Below are 24372 nucleotides of genomic sequence, written 5' to 3' on the forward strand. Positions count from 1 at the left end.
TTACTTGTATGTGAAGAATGGTCCATTTTTCCATGTTTCAGGAAGTGGAGAAGAAGGAGAAATCTGACGGATTCAGAAAAATCCAAAAGACAAGTCCTGTTGACCCTGTACAGCTGGAGAGTTATTTCTACCTCTCAACAGACTGGGACACAGCACAAATCTGCCCTGAGGTTTGGACTAAGCTGCACTTCTGTTCATTGCACCATAACATAGAAACAGCAAAAATCCTCAAGTTTCCATAAAATGTTTTCTCTGCAGAAACAGCAGTTCATGTTGGAGTGGAGCGACACTAATTTCTTTGAGGTGGTCATTGGAAATGGAAAAAGCGACTTCGGAAACGTGAAACTGAAACTTGAAGTTGAGCGCAGGGGAGGAAAGGAAAAGGACACCGTGTGGACGTGCACTATCGGAACAGGTTAGTGTTTTATATGTTGTTACCCTAACGCAGCTCATCTAAACTATAAACAGCCACCATCTGACCAATGTGAACCCTTTTATTCCAGATGACTATTAAACTCAAGCATTCACCAAGAACAGGGTAAGAGGTTCGTTTTAATCCATAATTATTAGATTATTATTGTTATCAAAGTAGATCCCTTTAAAAAAATAGTCATGAAAAAGAAGGTACACCACTTTTTTATTCTAAGGTTTTACTTATCCAGCTATAATTTGAAGGGGAAAAAACATCTGGTTCCAATCGGATTCTGAAAGAATCTAAATACAAACCTGAGATGAGGAATGTGTTTATATTTATTCATTTAACAAAACTAGGCCAAAGTGCAGAAGTAGTGTGTGAAAAACTAAGCACAACACAAGATTTAGTGGCTTGTAAAACCACATTTAGCAACAATAAGAAGCAATCAGTGTTACTTTATCAGTCTCTCACATCATTGTGGAGGTATTTTGGTTCACACTTCTTTACAGCACCGCTTCAGTTCATTGAACTTTGCTGTCATTCATTTACACACAGCTGTCTGAAAAAGCATTTCAGTCCGGTTGAGGTCTGTACTTTGACTGCTCCATTCTCCTGTGCTTGGGATCATTGTCCTGCTTCATGATTTAAGTTCAACTCAATGACTGCGGAGTGTTTAGTTCCTGTGGCTGCAAAACGAGAAGAGAACATGTGAAGAGACTTTCTTCAACATATTACATGCTAATTGAGGCCTTTAGGGTCTTTTGGGGTTTTTGTAGCTTCCCTGAGCATTGCACGGTCTGACATTTACTGGGATGGTGACTCGTGTGAACAGACTGTTGGGCATCAACACTTGTTTCTTTAAAATTATTACTACTTTCTTCCCTGGAAATCTGTCAGCTGTGGTGATTTCTTGTAAAAGAAAAGAGAGCAGCTTCGTAGCTTTGTTTAGTTTGCAGCACCAGGCTGCTATTTACCCTCTGTATTAATGGAAGCATTAAAGTCTATTTAGTTTTTCAGCGTTTTGCCATAATTTTCATTAAAAAATGAGTGAGTTGATCTTTTACAACCTGATAAGGACAAAGCGATATTTATTATATTCTGGTAAGTAAAACCTTAGAACTGAAAAAAGGATTTACTTCTTTTCTCACAACTATAATCCTAATATAGATCATCACTGTCTAGTATTCAACAGTGATGATCTGAACACTAGACTTTTTTTTCTTTTTTTAAATTTTCACCAACTTCCTCCGCTCAGGATTTCGTGGTTTGCCATTGGACAGCTCTGACTGGCAGAGCGAGTGAGGCAGCAGCTGTTGTAGACGAGCTTCAGGAAAAGGATGTGATCTCTGAGGACAAACATGGTGATGAGAGAAGTTCAAATGCAACATGAGACCAAATGAGAGAGATTGTTTAGTCTGTGACGCTGACACAACAGAGCAGAGATGTCTATAAAATCCTGAGAGGGATGAAGTCTGAGGTTTCTCATGTATGAGCTTGAAGGATCTCAGTGAAAGAACATGACTGTAATGACTGCTTAGAAAATGGAGTCGATCTGTACATTTGATTAACATGCGGCCTTTCTGTACCTCCTGTGCAAGAATATGATGTGAAAGAATGTGAATACTGATATTAAATGATTAAACCTAATTTTATCTAGTTAGTGGCATAAACATTAAGGGTTAAATCTATTGTTTAAGGTATATAAACCTATGAACATTGCAGAATCTTGTTTTCGCAACCAAATAATTGTTTTTTTCTGTTTTTTTGAAAATGTAAAAAATGCCTTTTTTAAACAAAATTTTGCCTTTTTTTTTGTCTTTCTAATTTTATGTGTTTTATGTTTTCTACAAGATGGGAAATGGAAGTTAATCTTTATTCAGAAGATGAGAAAAATATTTAAATAAACAGACTTAATTATAATAACTCACATTTTATTATAACTACTTTGTTTTAATTAAAAGTGAAAAATGATATCGTGCCTACGTTTGGTGTTCAAACTTTTCAATGAAGCAGAATAATTTGTAGATTAAATAATAAAAAAAAGTTTTGAGCTGGAAAAAAAGTGAGTATGGTTTTATTTCCCCCAATAAGACAAGTAGAAATGTGTACACTTTTGTTTTTCTTAAAGCAGAAAATCAGTTTTTACGGGATGTTATTGAGGAATGAGCAATGCGCTATAAATTAGTTGTCGTACAAGTACTGTAGTGTTGATACTCGGTGAAGGTTATTGGTTCATCTGAGCGATGAGCCCCTCCAGCTCTGGACGCGCCTTGAACCGTGCTTGGAAATCAGCTTCGGTGTGCTGAGAGGTACAGAGGGAGAGAAGTGGATTAGTAGTAAAAATTATGATATGACTAAAAACTACACATGCACATTGCTTTTAAGAGTAAGATGGAGTTTGGTTTGTTATAGTGAGCACTTCTAATGTTCTTCAACAGTTATGGACTAAAAGATGAACATGCAACAGCTTACTCACACGGGACACAGCGCAGCGTTCAGAGTGCTCAGCTGGACACTGTTAACAGTTAGGTCTTTAAAACCTCTCAGTACACCTGCAGTTTGAGCTGAAAGCACAAACAAAACCCCAAAAAACACAACAAGCCAGGTCTTACCTGAACGACTCGGTGGTGAGTCTTGAGGACAGCATCGACGTACGTCTTGGTGCCTTGCTCCTGCATCAGCATGACCTCTGTGCTCTTTCTTGGTAAAGCATAGCTGTACGTGGGAAGCATTAAAGAGTATTAAAGCTAAATTTTCAGTCTACTACAAAGGAAAAAAAAAACAAAAAACAACAAACTTGCTGTAATATATTGGTCAGATGAGAATTGGGCAGGTTATCTGTATCCATGAATCTTTTCACATTTGTTTAGAAGCACTTACATTTTCAGAGCGCTTTCTTCTTCATCTCTATTTGTAAACAGAAAAATACCAGGGCTGTTTGTTCTCTTAACTTAAAGCTCATTCAAGAGAACAAGAGTGGGATTTTTTTTAAGTTTTCATCTTACACACTGAGGCAATGCAGAGGAACTCTGCTGCCACCTAGTGACCAATGTCTGAAATATATCAAGGTTTAAAACTTGATCGCCTACCATCATTACTGTGGCTTTGACAGTTTAACGTTTTTGATAACTACGTCAGCGCCTTCATGTAAAACACATCTAAATTAATTTTTATTCCTCCCTTTAGAGGGAGAAAAACAACTTTTACAAACCTGCAGTTCATCCTGGCTAAATGTTTCTATCTGCTATAAACACACAGAACCTGCCCCATTCTGATCATCAGCTATCATTCTTGCATATTTTGTCTCTGTAAAAACAACAACAACAACCAATCAAAAAAGGCTAATGTGTTCAGCAACAACTAGTCAAAATCTGTGTGAGAGTGTGTGTGACTGGCATTCTGGGTATTCCCTTATGTAGTTTTGTTGGTATTGCTACGATAAGGTCTTTTGGTTGTAATGTGGTATCGAGGATATGATGCTGCTGCTAGTAGTGTGAACTTTAATTCTTTTGTTAGGCCACCCACCCAGCTGCCACTGCTCTTAATTAATTTGTCTAAAAATGAAAGAGAAACCCTTCTGAAGTAAATATCAGACCAACATAATTTCATAAATATTTTGTCCATAGTGATACTTAAGTGAAAATGTGATATATGACAGCATAACAAGCAACTGGAATTTGCCTACTTAGCCTGATGATTTGTATAAACAGAGCAGACTAAATAGGAATCAAACTCTTGGCCTGAATTATTTTTTTAGTGCCCATCTGCTGTCGACACTTACCGTAACGCTTGCAGGGATGTGTCTGAATAGAAATTTGGTGTCTATAAGGAGACAAATGCCACATTAGTAATTTCCACTTTTGGTGGTCATGGACAGTTCATGCAGAAGAAGTGAGCGTGATTCATCGAGCTATAGAATTCATTTAGGCTATTTGGCAATTAGACATCCGTGACCCATCATAGCAGAATGAGATCCCAGCAGTGGGAGGAGTGAGGATTACCCCCTGGAGTCTAGATGCTGGTGGTAGTGAAGATGAAGATGAGGAGGAGGTGGGAGGCATCAATGGAAGTCTGAAAGACAGAATAATGGAAAAGCACTAAGATTTCAAACACAGAGAACAGAAGACAGGCAGGAAAATGATTGGACCAGAGTAATGATGTCAGCACTGAGTTTGCAGGCCGATGAGTGATTACAGATGTTCCTTACTCAAGTTACACTTGAGCTTCATTATTACTGAAGACCAGAAATATGTGGAGCTCAACTCCCAGAGGACTGTGTGAAAAAAGACAGTTTTGCCACTGCACTCACAGCTGTGAACATTACACCTGCATCAGTTACACCGATCAAAATAAAAATAACAAAATAAACCTGTTGTTTTCAAAAGAAGAAATAAACAGCCTTAAAGGAGGTGCTGTTATTGGTTCACTGTAAATGTGGTCACATCCTGCCCTCTAGAGCCTACATCAAAAAACACTACATTAATATCATATATGAAACATTCTCTAACCCGACAGAGCCGCTGGTCCATTGAGTGGATGTCACGCTTTGCCTCTCCCAGGCGTGAAATTGACACGTGTACCAGCAGAGGTCTGTAATTTATTTAAAGCTAACAAGACACTTCTGAGAAAGGATGTTATGAAGTACACTCCAGGCTCCTTCTATGTCACATTATGATTAAGCTAAATGGCTGATATGTATTTACGTGTAAATGTGTTCGTAATGTTTCTTTAAGTTTAAGTTTCCCCTGACTGTTTTCGTGATGCTTTAAATACATTTTTAACCTCTGCTGGTTCTGCAAAGTACTGTAGCTTAAGCATGCATAGGCGAGGCAAAGCATGACATCCACACAATAGACCAGCTGGCCTATTACACACTTTGCAGTGACATTGGGTTGCATGCTCCTTATGAGGCACTATATTCACAAAGTGCAAAAAAAAGTCTTTTATATTACAGACAGTCTGGACCCATTGTGCAAACACAAACCAATGAAAGCAGAATAAACAGGCTTTAAGTGACTGTAACGTCACCACACAAATGTGATCAATACTGTATTGTAAGCCCCAAATGTGAGAAACTAAATAAATACATTTTTATGACATTAACTTCTTCATTAGTTTAATTATGTAGTGGAAATATCGGTCAATCCTAAATAAAATATGAATGTAACTCCAGTACCTCTGTGCTGTGCTGGTTATTTCCAACTGCTGCAGTCATTCCTCCTGTGTTGTTTTTAGAATAAATGATCTAAATTTAAGAATTAATAAACATTTCTAGAAAAAATCTAAAAAGTTATCAATTAAATGATCTCATAATGAGTTAGATGATTTATGCTACAGTCATGTGTTCAGAATGTTTTTATATCAGTTTCATTTGCTTTCTATGTGTTAATATACAAACGTAATACCTTAGACATAATTTAAGTGTCTAAGGTTAAGATTAATTGTTATTAGATGCTTTGTGGAGTGATACAGGGCCATGAAATGATGAGTTACAACAGTGGAATGTGGCAGGTCTTGCAGAAGAATGCGATGTTGAGATGCCGGTGACGACAACGAGAATGTTGCAAATGTAGGAATGCTGAATGTGAGATGAGATGACGTGCAGCAATGTTGTTTGTTTTGTGTCTTTGAACTGTCAAAGGGAGGCTGAGTTGAATGAAATTGGACTTTCTTCAATGTTGTGTTTTGCTTCTGTACTTCATGTGATTGCATTTTTCTAGAGGTGCACAGCAAAAATATAAAATATAAAAGTACTTTTCATTGAGACTAATATTCTCATGCACACAAAAAGTCCCAACTGGATTTAGTTACAAACTGCTGGTGTGGAGGACCCATGTGTTATGACGTGTTTGACGATAAGGAATTTCTGGTGATGTTTGAAATGATCAAAGTTCATTTCTAGGCATGTATGTTTTGCTGTAGCAGGCAATAGAGGCATCTTTGAAACATTTTTAATATTAATGTTATCAGTCTTAGCGTATAGCAGCTATGGCGCCATAAGAATGGCGTCCTATGGCTTTGATTTTGCTTTCATAATAATGATATGTATTATTATAATAATACATATGAAAGCATTCTAAATAGAGTTAGCATGAAAGAACATGCACAGTAGACAAGTGTTTACTTGTTTCCAGCACTTAAAAAAAATCTTATTCTGTTCAGTAACTGTGTGTTACTGTCTTTTGAGTCAGTCAGTGGGATGTTTTGTCTAATATTCATATGGCCTCTTATTTTTGTAAGGCACACAGTTCTTAAATAATGTGGCAGGTGTGGTTGTTTCATAGTTGATCCACCTCGTTATGTTTGTCAAGAATTGTTGCTCTTAAATAGATCAGATTACGAGTTACGCCTGTTATTGTGCACATGGTTAAATTTAGTTTGAGCCTGAAGTGAAGTGAAGAGATTGAGCGCACTTTCCCTGAGGAATTAACCATTTTAGTTGCAACATTAACAACATGTTTTAGCACACTTACACAACATGTTGAGTCAGCCTGGATGTAGAACTCATGCATTGTTAATTTAGGCAAGAAGTATTTCTGGATTCATGATTTATTTTGGACTGACTCCAGCAAAATATCATGGATATTTAGACAAATATAAGGATTTGGCGTTTTGTCACAATTTAAATGAGACTGAACTAAAATTGTGTCACTTTTTCACTGTACTAAAATTACACATCAAAACACAGTCCGGCTCAAAAGTTGAAGACCACTTGAAAAATGGTCTTGAGCATGCAATTTATTAAAAACAACACTTAAACTGAAACAGGCTGTTTTACAGCTGATCAAAAGTTTAGGACCTTTAAAAGGTCAAATCTGTGCAAAAATGTGGATTCATTGTCATTTTCTGTCAGGTAGCCAGATTGTAATGACGTTCTGATGGCAAAGGCAAAATAAAACGTGGTTCACGTTGTGAACGTGGTCAGTCTGTTGAACTGCATAAGCAGGCTCTCTTGCAACATGGCAGGACTAGAACATAAATAAAACATTTCCTTTGTTTTCTTCATATATAACTATATTCTTTCAGTGGCAAAAGTAAAACTGCTCCTGCTTATTCCTCACTTAGAAGAAAAATATAAAATTAAAAAAAGGCACCAAAACCTATATCAACAGGGCTTCTTTCACATTTTTCTATATTACTGCTAATTAACCTCTGCAGATCTATGAGATCCATATTTAGCTGGACAAGAGTGCATTTAATAGAAATAAAATTTAAACTCTTTCACTCCATTCATCTACATGACAGATGGGACTAAACTCGTAGAAAAGTACTCGACAGCTGTGGGATCCTTCTACATTTCCCCTTTTCAGCTGGTTGAAAAAATTGTCAGTTTAGTTCTCTGCACAGACACACATTATTTAAAAATCAAGCATTTCCACACGTTGTGCCAGACATTTTGTTTTTTGTTGTTCTGATTTTTGGCAGTGTTACTTGTACTGACAAGTCCAGGAAACTTCAAGCTGTGTGATGCAATGAACAGCTGTGCGTGTGTGGTACATGAAAGCTTGTGATCAGGCATCGTTTAGGGAGTACTTAATTTGCTTTTGCTATGTTTTTTAAATAACAGATCATTTTCAAGATTGTGTTAATTTAATCGTGGGATGCCAAAATTGTGATCAAGGTTACATTTCGTGGAGCCCTGTCATTTAGTTGTAATAACCAAAAGATCCTAAAAATGTCCTTATTAAGCATTATATGCACATCTGCAACCTTAAAAGTGTATTACACCGCACTCCAATGTCAGCATGACTATGTCATAACCTAAAAAACACTGGTAACATTTGACAGTCAGATAGTAAGAACAGAAAACATTGCAGTGGTACGTTTCATTATCAGAAAAAGGAAACTTAAAATGCCTTTGAAAGAAATGAAATGAAAGAAGAAAGAAATGAAGGAAACAAAGCATGTTAGAATATGAAAGAAACTGTTGACAGTGTTACAAAGTTTACAGTTGCATGGCCTCTTGTCAGTAACATATCTGTTGATCTCACCCCCACGCTTTTCCTGGAAATGTTCAATCTTTGTCGCACAATAATACTGCTGCGTCAAAGTAAGAAAACAATAACCTCAAACATTGAAGACATTTTTTTTACATTTTCCCTGATCTTTCATTGATAGCTTCTTCTAGATTTTCCATCTGAATATCTTTAATAGGCTTCATTCCAATCTGCCTATTTCTCAGAAACAAGTAAATATAAAGTCCTAATGATTCCTTCAAACATTTTGAACATATCTTACTACTACCTCATCTGGTCAGTGTGTGCTGAGTATCTACTCTCACACCTACCTGGGTGTGACAAGTGGCTGTATACTATATATAACTCCAGCACAAAAGTCACTAGTCACTAATACATGTAAGATATGAGAGGACATCAAACACATTTGCATCAAGTAGAACACAAGGTAAGAGAAATCTTTATGGAGTTTTTGAGAAGTTACACTTGTAAATCTCTGTCCTGACACAAAAAGTGCTACATATACAACAGCAGTGATTATATCTTAAATCAACACAGACTTTCTGTTCAACAGTCTCAGAGTTTGGTATGAAAATTGATCAGATTTGTTTTTCTCAGAAAAATATATATTGAAAAGTATTTTATGTATGAATGTAAAATTTCACACCAATCATTATATACATGTTTAAAAAAGTTGAAGATGCTTGAGCAGATTTTTTTGTAAAGATTTGATGATATGAGATGGAATGACCCTACAGTCAATCTGTGGTTAGACCTGGGAAAAACTGCTTGGACATAATGATTCCAGGTTTTAGAAGATTCCAGGGGCTTGTAAAAGTACAATACATAAAATATATTTAGTGGATGAAGATAACTTTAGGGGTCAGAATTACAAGTTTGATGTAGAAGTACTTATCTCCAAGTCTGCTTTATTTTCTAAAACACTACTACATGCCAAATTTTAATTAACCCTTTAAACCAAGGGTCCCCAATCCCAGTCCATGAGGGCCGGTGTCCCTGCAGGATTTAGATGTGTCCTTGATATAACACAGCTGGTTTAAATGGCTTAATGACCTCCTCAACATGTCTTGAAGTTCTCCAGACGCCTGGTAATAAACTAATCATGTGATTCAGGTGTGTTGACTCAGGGTGAGATCTAAAACCTGCAGGGACACCGGCCCTCGAGGCCTGGAGTTTCCTACCCTTGCTAAAAATGCTAACCGTCACTGGTGATGGGTTAGGGTTTAAAGCAGGGGTCCCCAATCAGAGTCCACGAGGGCCAGTGTCCCTGCAGGTTTTAGATCTCACCCTGAGTCAACACACCTGAATCACATGATTAGTTCATTACCAGGCCTCTGGAGAACTTCAAGACATGTTGAGGAACTTCAAGACAGCTGTGTTATATCAAGGACACATCTAAAACCTGCAGGACACCGGCCCTTGAGGCCTGGAGTTGCCTACCCCTGGTTTAAAGGCTAAATTAGGTCAGCGTTTAAAGGGTTAAAACCAGTAATTGGAGATTATGTATCGGAATTTCAGGAGCAGGACCACGCCTCCAAACACGCTCCTTCCGGCTGTCATCTATATAGGTACCCCCCAGTACTGCAAGCTGATCCCTTGTTCTCCATTCTTTAACTTCTTCACTTCTATTTAGTACATGGGGATTTGCCCAGCCCGGGAGCCATCGCCAGTCCCCTTCAAGTCCTCCCCAAACCGCAGCTCAATTCATGTCAAAGCATTCACTTTTACCTACTAAAACGCTGTCAGACCTAAAATGAGGACGTGGGCCCAGCTAGTGAATAATAACAATCAAGAATAAAACTAACGCAGTAGGTATAATTTGATGAATGTAAAATCCTAACCCTTAGTAATGTACATTTCAAATGTGTGTGTGCTACTGCCATTTAGCCTCTGAGAACAGTTCAGACTAAAAATCTTTTCACACGTTTATTATGCTGCAGGACACTTAAAGCTAAAGATGGCAAATGGACCAGCATGGTCCACTAAGGAAGGGGAATTGCATATGGGAAGCCTCCCATTGTTGGATATTCTCCATGCAGATCAGTTTGAAGGAAAATATTCAGATGAAGATCTCCTGGAATGCACAAAAAAGGCTGAGGAAAACTTTTACAGAGGGGCCCCACCTGAGTGGTTAAATTTCTACATCAGTGAACAGGCAGAGTCCCTAAAGACTGGAACTACTTTTATCAAAAGAGATGGATATGAAGAACTCAGGGAACAAATTAAGAAAAATAGAAAATTCCCAGGGATATCAACTGTAAAACTGACACACCAACCAGGATGTGGGGGAACTACAATGGCCATGCAGGTGTTGTGGGACTTGAGAAAAACCTTCAGGTGTGCTGTTTTAACTGGCTCCACCTCAGATATTACAAAAGTTGCAATGGAGGTTGTCCAACTTTTCACAGCAGGCAGTCAAAACCACCAGAGAACTGTGTTGTTGTTGCTGAACAATGAGTCGATTCTGGAAGATCTCCAGAGCAGCATTATGATGACAGTTGCTGAGCAGAATATAGTTACTCATATGCCTCTAGTCATTTTCCTCAGCTGTGTGAGAAACAATGCACCTCAACAGAGTGACCACGTTGTCCTAAAGAACACACTCTCAGACAATGAGAAGGACAAGTTTGATAAGAAAAAGGAAGAGCTTCAAAAGAGGTACAAAGATAAATGTGAACAATTTCATGGCTTTAACATAATGCAAAGTAATTTCTCTCAGGACTACGTCAGGGAGGCATGTGCTGCATTAGAAAAAAGGAAAAAAACAAACCAGTCACTGAAGCTTGCTGCCTTCCTTTGTCTGCTGAACGCCTACGTACCAGGTTCATATCTCCTGGAGTCTCAGTGCCTGGACTTCCTCAGACAAGACAAGTACGATGACCTTTCACTGGAGGATCAAATGCAGCCTTTAAATCATCTCATTATTACCTTCCAACAAAATGAAAGTTGTGAGAAAAAAGTCCGCATGGCTCACACTATGATAGCAGAATGTTGTACTAAACTGTTGGCAAAGACAGGTGTGACCAGAAGTGACACAACAAGAAACTTCTTGAACAGTTTTTGCAGATATGAGATTCCTCTGTGGTTGCTTGGTTTTGTCAAAGACATGCTAACCAAAAGAGAAATGAAAAAAGAAGTGGACCAAGTCAACAGCACAGAAATGAAACAGGAAAAGTTTTCTAGACTAATTCTAGACATCCAAACGATGGAGGGGAAATGTCAGTGTGCAACAGTTTTAGAGAAGGCCTCATGTAAAATCTTTCAAAATCCATTTTTTCCACAAGCTCTTGCTCGTTTTTATTATATAGAACTAAAAGACTACAATCGGGCAGAAATGTGGGCACAGAGAGCAATAGAAAGAGATCCTCAAAATTCATTTGTTGCTGACACACTTGGCCAAGTCCATAAAAACCACCTAATGAAGCAAAATGTTTCTGCCAAAACAAGTGAAATTTTGCAAATGGCTCAAAAAGCAATTAAAGTTTTTGAAGATGAAGAAAGATTAGCTGAGGATGAAGATGGACCAGACATGAAAGAACATGGCAAGAGGAATGTTTCAAGACTTTTTAATTCAAGAGGGCTTTTTGGTTACCTGCAGGTCTGCAATACTCTATATGACAAACTTGTTAGTCAAAATGAAACCTGGGAAAAGGTTCTCACAAAAAAAGTATCGGCGACCTCTTTCCTGAAATCACTTAGAGGCTACAAACTCCTCGGATTCATTGAACTACTAGAAAGCCTCAGAGATAAAGTTGAAAGAAAATGCTTTTTTTTGGAACAATATCTGACTTACTCAAAGCCTAACATGGAGAAAGATGATCCTGAATATATATCTGAAGACATCTCAGAGTGCTACCAGAAGTATGTTGGAGACACAACTGCAAAACAACTCATCCAGATGTTTCAGGAGGGAAACCTAGATGACCAGTCTGTGGAAGTGCTGTCATTTCTTGTCAAACAATACACTCAATCAGAGCTCGAATACATATCTACAAAGTGTAGAGAAATGCATCCAAGTGCAGATTCAGAAACGTCTCTTGTCAACAACATCCTCACACTATTTAGACGGAAAATGCCCCCAAGTGACACAGACCCACCTGAGCTGCACATGTTCACCCTTCTCTTGTACTGGCCTGAAAATGAAGGCCAGTGTGTTTATGACATCAGTCAAATAATTCAGCAAATGCAGAACACTTACGAAAATGCATATAAGAAGTACTTTCGTGCCAGGTATCTTCTTCCTGTGTTTTTCATTGGAAAAGGTGAAGGTGTGAAAAGAATTGTTCACAGAACAATTATTGAAAATCATCTGAAAGCAAAACCAGGTTGGAGCGATAACTGGAAGAAAGAAGAAATCTTCAGAAGTCCTGATGTCCAAGAGCTCCTTCTTAGACTTGATGGAGTAGTAAGAGACTACGGAGTATATACAGGAGTTGGTGGTAAAGAGACTAAGATCAATGCCAATCTGCAAAACAGCTGTTGGAAAAAACGTCAAGTTACCTTCTACCTTGGATTTACTATCAGAGGTCCTGTGGCCTTTGGCATTCAGAATAAAACTGCAGACACAGGTAAGATAACATAACAGTAACATTGCAATGAAGTAAAATGCTCTGCAAACATTCACTACTAGTTAGTAGTTGTTTCATGCTTTGCCTCTCCAAAATGTGAAATGTACACACATGTAGAAGTTGCATTACCAGCAGGGCGAGATAACATATTAAGCCAAGAAGTCAGGATTGAACAAAAAGACATAGAGTAAATTTCAGCTAGGTGGCATCTATGTATATAGATGTAAATGTGTTAATAATGTCCATTTGAACACTTTCACTTGATTATTGTCATGTTAGCTTGAAATAAAATATCTCATTCTGCAGTTACTACAGCGTGCAACTTACTGCAACTTCTGCATGTGTGTCTTTTTCATGGTTTGGAAAGGGAAAGCGTGAAATGGACACGGTGCACCGGCAGGTCTATTACAAGTTTTGACATGATTCACGGTGCAATAATAACATAAAGTACATACACATAAATGCAATATTACAAAATTAAACAGTGCAAATGAGAATTTATTTGGCTACATTACAGTAATAGTTACTTATTGGACTTTTTAGATTTACACCATAGCATAATATTGTATTGTGTTTTTTAACCTGTATTATCCATTTTTCTGTTGTTTTACTTTATTTTTTGTTTGCTGATTACCTCAGTTATTGCAGATCAGAATTGGAAAACTCTGACCAACAGTGTGAAAGAGACCAAAGCTGCCCCTTAAGCTTTAAACATCATACAAGATAATGGGGGACATCCAAGTTTGTGAATCCTGGTCAACATCCCCCCCAATAGGAAAGTGATTCTGAAGCTTCCTTTATAGTATTTATGTCTTTTTATATGTAGGGGCAAAAACTAAAAGGAGAAAATTGTGCTGTAGCGTTGATGTGATGCATGTGATCCAGCACTTTTAGTCATGTATGTATTGTCTATGCTAACACCTAAACAACAGACTTTCAGACTTTCTGATTCTTAGAGATGATTTACTTCCTAAAATTTGGCTTCTTTGCATAGTGTCTATTTAATATTTTGTTTATACATTTCTAAAGACTTTGCTAATCAACATCTGAAGAAAAATGTCTCCTCAAAGTATCGTTTTAAATTGTTGTTTTGCTTTCTGTCTTGTTACTCCTGTTTTTTTTCCTTCCTGTGTTCCCAGCTGTCTTCACCTCCCTGATCACCCTCGCTGTGTATATACTGGCCAAATCTGCCCTTGTCTGGTGCTGGAACGTAGGTTCTTTCTCCATGCTAGTACTTTCCAGGTTATGTTTCCTGCAGGCAAAGTCTTAGTCTACGTTTGCCTTTTGTTTTGTATTTTGTGCAACCTCTATAAATGGCTTGCTTTTGTTAAGTCCCGTATACAGGCATCTGCATTTGGGTCTTCTCAATTAAAGGTTGCCTTTTTGTGTTTGTTTTATGTGTTAGATTCTAAAGTATAAAAGAGGATGTACATGCTGTTAAATAAAGGTTCGATAATGTTATGGATTTATCTAAGTTTAAATGTGAAAAGGATTTATATTCAGCTTTTTGTTTGTTTGTTTGTTTGTTTGTTTGTTTGTTTGTTTGTTTGTTTGTACCCCTGTCTAACCAGTGTTTGATTTCGTTTTACTTATTGTTCTTGTCTAGTTTTGGGGGGCTGTTTGTTTTATTATCCGAGTTTACTCAATAAAGTATTTAATTGCACATTTACACACATTTGGTACTTATTTCATAGACATATTTGAAAAATTATATTTCATCCATCTTCTTCCGCTTTATCCGGGGCCGGGTCGCGGGGGCAGCAGCCTAAGCAGAGAAGCCCAGACCTCGCCACCTCCTCTAGCTCATCCGGGGGAACACCAAGGCGTTCCCAGGCCAGCTGAGAGATATAATCTCTCCAGCGTGTCCTGGGTCTGCCCCGGGGCCTCCTCCCAGTGGGACATGCTCGGAACACCTCAGCCAGGAGGCGCCCAGGAGGCATCCTTGTCAGATGCCTGAACCACCTCAGCTGGCTCCTTTCAATATGGAGCAGCAGCGGCTCTACTCTGAGCCCCTCCCGGATGGCCGAACTTCTCACCCTATCTCTAAGGAAGAGGCCAGCCACCCTAATTAGTAAATTATATTTACTATTAATTTAAAGTTTGTTTGCAGATTATTTAGTACATCTGAAACAGTTAGTTGTTTAAAGCCCAGCCTAACAGTTTTGCACGTCTGGCCTTTAGTTTTTGTGAAGTGCCACGTCTTATAAAATTATTTCAAAGTGAAATATTGGCATCATTTAATAACACACATAATACCATAAATTGTTAAACATGCTTTTAATTTATTTTGAGACATGATTAGTAGTGAAATAATATTAACATTAATTAATAATAAATCACTGACAATCCCCACTTTAAATGCCTGGGACTTTACACCTTTTGGTTTAAGAATTGAAGAAGCCTCTTGGATACCAGGAAAAAAATACTCATGTAAAGTACAGTAACAAAGTGTTTGTACTTCATTGCTTCTCACCTCTGGATATAGCTGCATATTAAGCTCTATGGATTAAAAATAGGATCTCACTTAAGGCAAGCCGATTATTTTATATATAGCGCCAAATCACAACAACAACATAAAGAAAACAGTGAACATATGTATGTGAAGGCAGACAAGGGAATACTTTTGCATATATATGTACATCTCTGGAGCAGGAGTCACAAGTTTGATTCCCACCTGGGGCATCTGATTCCCACCTGGGGCACCTGGGGCATCGGGTGGCTGTAGCTCAGATGGCAGAGCCGGTCAGCCACTAATCAGAAGGTCGGTGGTTCGATCCCAGGCTGCCTCCTGGCTGCATGCCAAATATCCTTGGGCAAGATACTAACCCCATGTTTGCTTACTGGTAGTGGTCAGAGGGCCCGGTGGCGCCAGTGTCCGGCAGCCTCGCCTCTGTCAGTGCGCCCCAGGGCAGCTGTGGCTACAATGTAGCTTGCCATCACCAGTGTGTGAATGTGTGTGTGAATGACTGAATGTAGTGTGAAGCGCTTTGGGGTCCTTAGGGATTAGAAAAACGCTATACAAATGCAGGCCATTTACCATCTGTATCCAGTAAGAGTCCTAGGCTAGACACCCCCCCCCCTCATTCTCGACATGAATGAGAGAGAGAAATATAAAGTCATGCCACCTCGGACGTCACCCTAATCAACAAAGTCCGAGACAGGTGTCTAGGTACCAGGGCACCCTGATGAGAAGTGGGGAAACCTGGATCCCCCGTAGCCAGTTACCAAGACTAGGTGAAGTACCCTCAGAAGATCTACTAGATGATGTGATTGCAGCACTAAGAATGATACCTGTATGCTAAGCGGAAAGGAGGAGGACGGGGACTGGTGAGTGTCAGTACCACGGTCCAGGATGAGGCAACGAACATCCACAAATACATCAGGAAGATGGCAACACATAACAGCAGGGTGCAAGATGCTAGCAGGCAGGGCATACATGGAACGCCATAACCAAGTGGCCGGCATAGTGTACAGAAACATCTGTGCCAAATATGGCCTGGAAGTCCAGAGGTCAAAATGGGAGACATCCTCTAGGGTGGTGGAGAATGACTGAGCTAAGATCCTGTGGGACTTCCGGATGGAGGTGGCTAACCAACCGGATATAGTGGTGGTGGCCATAGACCACCAGTAGGGGTGAGAGGAGTTTTTTTTTATAGAGTGACCTCTATATAAGTCTGTCATGTCCTTTTACCCTTTTTAAGACCATAACCAGGTTATGTACACATGATTTTATAAAACATAGGTCAGCATTCATTAAAGATAAAGTGCGTGTGTGTGTGTGTGTGTGTGTGTGTGTGTGTGTGTGAAAGAGAGTGAATGTGACAGAAAAAGAGAGTGAAAAACATTTTGGATAATAGAGAACTGTCTGTGATCAAGCCACATAAATATTCTTTTTTGATGCGCTTCCAAACACTCTTCATTGATTATTTACATTTGCTTACATCCTAACCTATTTTAATGCCCTCCTTTTATTTGTTTAAATGTTTCCAAATACTCAAGCACTGTTTAATTGCAAACTGAGACCTGAACAGCAGCCACATGAGTGAAATAGAGACAGAAATAATTGTTATCTTTCATCATTAAACCGTTCATAGTTAAGCCTTAGTATTTCCTGTTGTGACAAGCATTTCCTAATCAAATGAAGTCACCCTGCCCTTTAAACAAATGTAGGTAATGTTTCAAAATAGGACAATATTAACATATATCACATATTTTATTATTTTGTTGGCCAAATTTGCAAATTTCCAATCTTTAGCGTCTGATTGTGCAATATTTTATGCCAGCTTGACGTGTTTATTGACTGAACACGTCAAGCGTAGCCTCTGCTTTTTTTAAAAACCAGGAAGAAAATGTGCTGTTAAATTGACTCATTCCTTTTTTTAAACTACTCTGAAACTGGAACTGCTCTAACATTCAAACTGTAGAGGTGTACATGTCTGTACCTGATTATCCCAACCTGCTTTGGGTGTGACGACTACCTTCCGGGTTACATGACACATTCACGGTCCCAGTGCTTGAACACACACATAATAGCAGGTCTTTAGAGCTGTCCGTGTAATTTGGGAGAAGGTAAGAAAAATCTCTTAAGATCTGCAAATGACAAATGGAAGTTTTAATTGAAGTTAGTGTCTGGTTCTTTACATGGAGAAGGCTATATTTATTTTATGTGATTGACCAGCAATGAAATGGCTATTTAAATGTATCACATTCCATAAAGTGAATGTAGGACCTAAATTAAAAATAGTTTAAGCTAAGACATAAGATGGACTCATGTTTGTTTTGTTTAACATTCATTAGGGTGAAGTAAAGTGAAAGTGTGAAGATGGCAAACAGACCAGCCCTGCCCACTGCTGAAGGTGGACAAATACATGTAATGAGTAAAATCAGTGATTCCTTCTCATTTTTGGATGTCCTCTACACCAGACAGTTTGAAGGAGAGTTTGTTGAACCTCAACACGCTGAGCAAGTGGAGGAAAACTTTTACAGAGGGGCCCCACCGAACTGGTTCAACTTCTATATCAGTGAACAAGCAGTGTCAGATGGCAATGCAACTCCTTTTATCAAACGAGATGGATATGAAACCCTTAAAGAACAAATTCACCTGAGAAGAAAAGGCCCTGGGACATCAACAATTAAACTGTTTCATCAACAAGGATGTGGGGGAACCACACTGGCTATGCAGGTGCTGTGGGACTTGAGGAAAACTTTCAGATGTGCTGTTTTGACAGGTTCAACATTAGATATCACAAAAGTTGCGCAAGATGTGGTCAGCCTTTTTACAGCAGGTAGCCATGGCCACCAGAAAACGGTACTGTTGTTACTAAATGATGAGTTCATATTGGACATCCTCCAGGACAGGATTATGGAAGAGATTGCTGAACAGGATATAGAAATTGATTTGCCTGTGGTAATTTTACTGAACTGTGTGAGAAGCAGTGACGGGATTATCCACCAAAAGGCGCGTTCTTATGAACTGAGACAAAAGTTCAAGAGGAAAATGAGAAAATCTATTATTCTCAAAAAATCTCTCTCAGACAGAGAGCAAGCAGACTTTGATATGAAAAAAGAAGAGCTTGGCAGAAGATTTGGTGATCGGTGCAAGCAGTTTCATGGTTTTAACATTCTGCAGTCTAATTTCTCTCAAGCCTACATCAGGAACGCATGTGCTACATTAGAACATATCAAAAGAACAAATAAGCCACTGAAGATGCAGCTTGCTGCCTTCCTGTGTCTGCTGAACGCCTACGTACCAGGTTCATATCTCCTGGAGTCTCAGTGCCTGGACTTCCTCAGACATGAAGATGAAGATGACCTTTCACTGGAGGATCAAATGCAGCCTTTCAGTCATCTGATCGTCACCTTCCAACAAGGTGAAAGATCTGAAAAAAAGGTTTGCATGGCTCACAATATGATAGCTCAGTGTTGTACTGAACTGTTGGGTGATGCAGGTGTGACCAGAAGTGACACAACAAGACACTTCTTGAACAGTTTTTGCAAAAGTTATGTTCCCCCATGTTTGCTTGGGTTTGTCAAAGACATGCTAACCAAAAGAGAAATTAAAATAATAGAGGACCCAACTGGTGTCATTAATGAGAAGAAAGAAAAGTTTTCCAGACTGATTCAAGATATTACAAAGACAGAAGATGATGACAAAAAGAAAGGCAAAAGTCAGAGTCTGTCAGTCTTGAAGGTGGCCTCAAAGAAATTTGATGACAACCCACTTTTTCCACAAACTCTTGCTCGTTTATATTATATAGAAATAGAAGACTACAATGAGGCAGAAATTTGGGCAAAAAAAGCAAAGCAGAGAGCACCTTGGAGTTCATATGTTGCAGATACACTAGGCCAAGTCCATAAGATCCACCTGAAGAACTTAAAACTTTCTGCCAAGCCAAGAGAAATTTTACAGCTGGCCCAAAAAGGCATTGAAGCTTTTGAAGATGAGGAACGACTTGCTGAGAATGAACACATGAAAGGCAAACAAGGAGATGGCAATAAAAAAGTCTTGCGTGCTTTAAACACCAGAGGGCTGTTTGGTTATCTGGAAGTTTGCACCCTGTTGTATGACCATCTTATCAGACATGATGAACTTTGGAAGCAAGTTCTCACAAAGACTGTGTCTCTGGGCTCTGTCCTGAAATCCCTCGGAGATGAGAAACTTTTCAGGTTTAAGGAGCTAATAAACAGCCTCAGAGATTTGGTTGAGAAAAGATCTGAATTTTTCGACACTTTTTTAACGTATTCATATTCTGTTGTAAAGAAAGAAGATCCAAACTACATGTCCAGAAAGACAATAGAATGCTACAAAAAGTATGTTGGAGACGCAGAACCAAATGATCAACTCCAGAAAGCCTTCCACAAACTTAAACAAAAACTGGCTGTCACTTCTCCGGGAGTACTTTCATGTCTTGAAAGATGCACTAGATCAGACACCAAGGACATTGCTGTATGGTGGAGAGAAATCTGCCAACACAAACATTCTGCTACACATGCCTTACTCAACTACGTTCTGGCCAATATCATGCTGATAAATATGAAAGAACCTCCGTCCAGCTCCGACTACCAAAGCAGCTTTAGAGAGAAAATGCCATTGGCTCCTGAGATGCAACCCGAGTTTCACATGTTAGCTCTGCTGTTGTGTTGGCCTACAGATGGTGAAGACAAATTGACCTTTGACCTCCCTCATTTAATCCAAAATATTCTGTATTCCTATGAACAAGAATATAAGTCACTCTTTCAGTCAAGGTACCTTCGACCCATATTTTTTATTGGACTGGGTCAGGGTCTGAACAGATTTGTTCACAGACGCAACCTTGAAATCTTGTGGACCCAAGATGCACTGGAAGACCCAAAAACAAACTGGAGGAACGACGATGTTTTCAGAAATCCAACAGTCAAAGACAAACTTCTCAGGGTTAAAGGGGTGGTGAGAAATTACAGGCTGTATGCAACATTTGGCGGCACAGAGATCAAGTTGGATGTTAACCAAAAAGACAGCCTCTGGAACTCAGGCCATGTGTTCTTTTATGTTGGATTTACAATCAGTGGTCCTGTTGCTTACAACGTTCACAGAAGAAGTGAGGGTAAGAAAATGAAACTATTAAAATCCTTTCCCTCAACAAATTAAATGCTTTCCTCTTTGAGTATTACATTTTTTCATGTTATAATGACAATAGTTGTTTTAATACAGCTAGGTTGATAATTTTACATGACCAAATGGTGTTTCCTCCATTTTTCTGCTTTAAAGATGCTAAGATTAAAAAGCATGTTTTTTATGTACTTATATCATATAGAAATCTCGCACAAGTTAAAGTAACGTTAAAATTGTGCTAGAATTATTGGATTTTGTTAGCTAGCTCTTTAAACATTAACTTTGCTTTAAGAAGAACCTTCTGAGAGACTTCTGAAAGCTTTTGACAATGAAATGGTAAGTCTCTGTTTCTGTGGATTTTTTTCTACTCATTTATTGCATCTTACAATAATTGTAAAGATTTCACAATTTCAATGACCATGACAATGTAAAAATATCTTGTACAACAGGACTCCAGTCCGTGGACGAAGCTGAAACCTGAAGTCCAGATAATGGACAAGGTTCATACTTACAGGTGAAGGTTATCACTAATTACAAGACACACAATGAAGTGGTTTGGGTTTAAAGTACCACTTTGTACTATTTGCAGTTTTGCTGTTTCTGTTCGTGCATGTGAACAGAGCATAACAGAGCATTTTGTCTTGTCTATTCAAATTCAGCCTGCAGTCTGAAAGTGGCAAATATGAATGCAGCGAGTCTGCCTTGCGGTGGGTTTGTAAGGAAACCGTCAGCTTCAGATACCAGTTTAGCTCATGGGAGCGATTCATGAGGAAACCTGTATGCATGGACTACATACCAGCAGGACCCCTAATGGACATCAAAGTCACAGATGGGAAGCTAGAGGAAGTCTGTCTGCCGCACTGGATCTGTACAGGTGAGCAGTCGTAAAACGCATATGATTGTTTTATTACAGTAATAAAGATATTTATGCACACATGACTGTTTGTGCTTTGCAGGTGAAAATGCAGCAATGTCAGACATATTTCGAGTTCTGCATGTGGACAGCAGTGGAGGTTATTTGGAGCAAGTGTCTGAAATGACATCATCCCATGTGAAGTTAAACAAGCCGGAGTTCTCTCTAAGAGGAGCCATGATCCTAAAGAAACTGGGCCTATATCTAAAAGTTTTTGCTGATGTCTTGATATACATGCAAATCACATCTGGCCTCACTCTGCACGTTTACCTGGTCCCACATGATCCTCTAATACAACAGGTAATACAATGCCACGTACTGGAGCAACAATATAAAGTAGAAGTGAGGAAAAATATATAATAACACAGAGAAATAAAATGCTCTCATTGATAAATACAAAAACACAGTGACACTACAAGGCAGCAAATTAATAGAGTTTGGTCTCTAAATGTTTTGACAACCCAACTGACAACATTACTGACTTTCAGGCAGAGAAAACTGCATTAAAAGTTAAGAACTTACAGCCATCTTTATGCTAATGTAATTTAATCATTCTTTCAAAAGCTGTTTTTTGAACAGCTTTGAGCTTTTTTTAAACTTTGTAGTTGTTACTTGTGTTTTCTTAGCATTTTCCCTTTTCAGTTACATGGATTGCAGTAGTGCAAATCAATGTTCTCATCTTGATATAAACACAAACACATATGTTCATTAAAGACATGAATAGATGTGAACACGATTCCCAAAGATTTCCAATCATTACTTGTATGTGAAGAATGGTCCATTTTTCCATGTTTCAGGAAGTGGAGAAGAAGGAGAAATCTGACGGATTCAGAAAAATCCGAAAGACAAGTCCTGTTGACCCTGTACAGCTGGAGAGTTATTTCTACCTCTCAACAGACTGGGACACAGCACAAATCTGCCCTGAGGTTTGGACTAAGCTGCACTTCTGTTCATTGCACCATAACATAGAAACAGCAAAAATCCTCAAGTTTCCATAAAACGTTTTCTCTGCAGAAACAGCAGTTCATGTTGGAGTGGAGCGACACTAATTTCTTTGAGGTGGTCATTGGAAATGGAAAAAGCGACTTCGGAAACTTGAAACTGAAACTTGAAGTTGAGCGCAGGGGAGGAAAGGAAAAGGACACCGTGTGGACGTGCACTATCGGAACAGGTTAGTGCTTTATGCATATTTGCCCTAACGCAGCTCATCTAAAATATTTAGACCAGGCCAGTATTTGACCAGCTTGACCCCTTTTATTCCAGATGACTATTAAGCACAAGTATTCACCAAGAACAGGGTAAGAGGTTCGCTTTAATCCATGATTATTTTATAAAGTAAATTCCTTTTTCAAATCTTGTGTTTTGCTTATCAAGACATAATTTAAAAAGAAAACTGGGTTCTGAAACAACCTAAAAACAAACCTGAGAGAAACAAAAAGCAGTCTTTCTTTTTCACCCATTTGCTGTAAAGTTCTCGCTGTGGTCTGGATCACTGTCTCTTTGCACGATTTCCAGTTTGAGCCCGTCGCTATAAAACAAAGCCCAAACCATCACCCTTCCACCGCCGTGCTCGACAGTTGGTTTGAGGTGTTTGTGCTGATATGCTGTTTGGTTTTCTCCAAAGGTAGTGCTGTGTATTTTGTTCAAACATGCCTACTTAGGTCTCACCTATCCAAAATATATTGCTTTTTTTTTTTTCACATGCAGCATTGCTGCTGTTCTTTTTAGATAGAAGATATTTACCCTCTTTCCAAAAAAGCCCGTTCAAAACTTGTTCATCTTTTTCTAATTGTACTCTTATTAACTTTAACATGCTGAGGCCTGCAGAGTCTCAGATGTAGCTCTTGGGTTTCTTGCAGTTTCTCTGAGCAGGGCATGGTCTGATACTGGGATGAATTTACTGGGATAGTGACTCCTGTGTTGACTGGAAGCTATCTTGAATGTTTTCTGTTTGCGAATGATCTTTCTTCCCAGACTGAAGAACATCAGAAATTTCTTTTTAAAAATTATTGCTTTCCTATTTGGAATTGTGTTAACACACACCTGAATGCTCCAGACTAGGAAACTACTGAACGACTGCTTTTGTAGAGATGCTGATTATCAATAATCAAGTGCATTTCTGTATCAGCACCTGGCTGTTACTTGCACAGGGAGCAGTGTGCTTAGTTATTTAGCATTTTGGCTTAATTTTCACTAAATAATGACGTCATGTTGCTGTTCATCTACAGTTTCAGTAATTTTACAGTCTTGTAAAGACCAGGAGATTTTCATTAGGTGCTGATATGTAAAACCTTATAACTGAAAACAGCTTCTTTTTTCAGAACTATATATTTATGAAAAACTATATTGTAGAGCATTACAACTTACTGTGTTTTATTATGTTTTACATTTGCTTTTTATTTTTCTGGACAGCATTTCATGGATCGCCATTCAACGGCTCTGATGGACAGTGAACGAGGCAGCAGCCGTTCTAGACAAACTCCAGGAAAAAGATCTGATCTCCAATGAGAAATTTGATGCTGTGAGAAATTTAAATGAGAGATTATTCAAAGATGAGCTCTATGAAGTCCAAGGGATAAAGTCTCTGAGGTTTCTCATCTATGAGCTTGAGTGAGCTCAATGTATTGTTTAGAGAATGTTAAAATATGAACCACATTTTAAGTTTTTTTTTTTTTTTATTTAACTCAACCAAATACATATTTTTCTGTTGTTTAAAAAAACCTTTCTTTATTTTTTTTTAAATTGTTTAGCTTGTTTTTATCTGTGTAATTTAATTTCTTTAATGTTTTTCTACAACATGGGATACAGATGTTAATGTTTACTCAGAATACAGGCAAATAAAATATTCTGAACTTTTATATTTAAATTAAAAAATACCTGATTGCTACAATTCTAACTTTTAGTCACAG

At 38.5% G+C, this 24372-nt stretch overlaps 1 protein-coding gene across 1 annotated transcript in view; it reads left to right on the forward strand.

Annotated features, from left to right (window-relative positions):
- The window catches only part of LOC113019134 (sterile alpha motif domain-containing protein 9-like), a 28605-nt gene extending 4458 nt beyond the window's left edge, over nt 1-24147 (forward strand). Inside the window, exons 2-9 of the mRNA XM_026162670.1 lie at nt 18784-20542; nt 20843-20886; nt 21000-21064; nt 21210-21424; nt 21507-21763; nt 22261-22389; nt 22478-22634; nt 23876-24147. Of these exons, the coding sequence (XP_026018455.1) occupies nt 18784-20542; nt 20843-20886; nt 21000-21064; nt 21210-21424; nt 21507-21763; nt 22261-22389; nt 22478-22634; nt 23876-23916 (2667 nt within the window). The 3' untranslated portion in view covers nt 23917-24147. The remainder of the gene's footprint in view (nt 1-18783; nt 20543-20842; nt 20887-20999; nt 21065-21209; nt 21425-21506; nt 21764-22260; nt 22390-22477; nt 22635-23875) is intronic.
- The last annotated feature ends 225 nt before the right edge of the window (nt 24148-24372 follow it).

This window comes from Astatotilapia calliptera, chromosome 3 (assembly GCF_900246225.1).
Source record: "Astatotilapia calliptera chromosome 3, fAstCal1.2, whole genome shotgun sequence".
Taxonomy (NCBI): Eukaryota; Metazoa; Chordata; class Actinopteri; order Cichliformes; family Cichlidae; genus Astatotilapia; species Astatotilapia calliptera.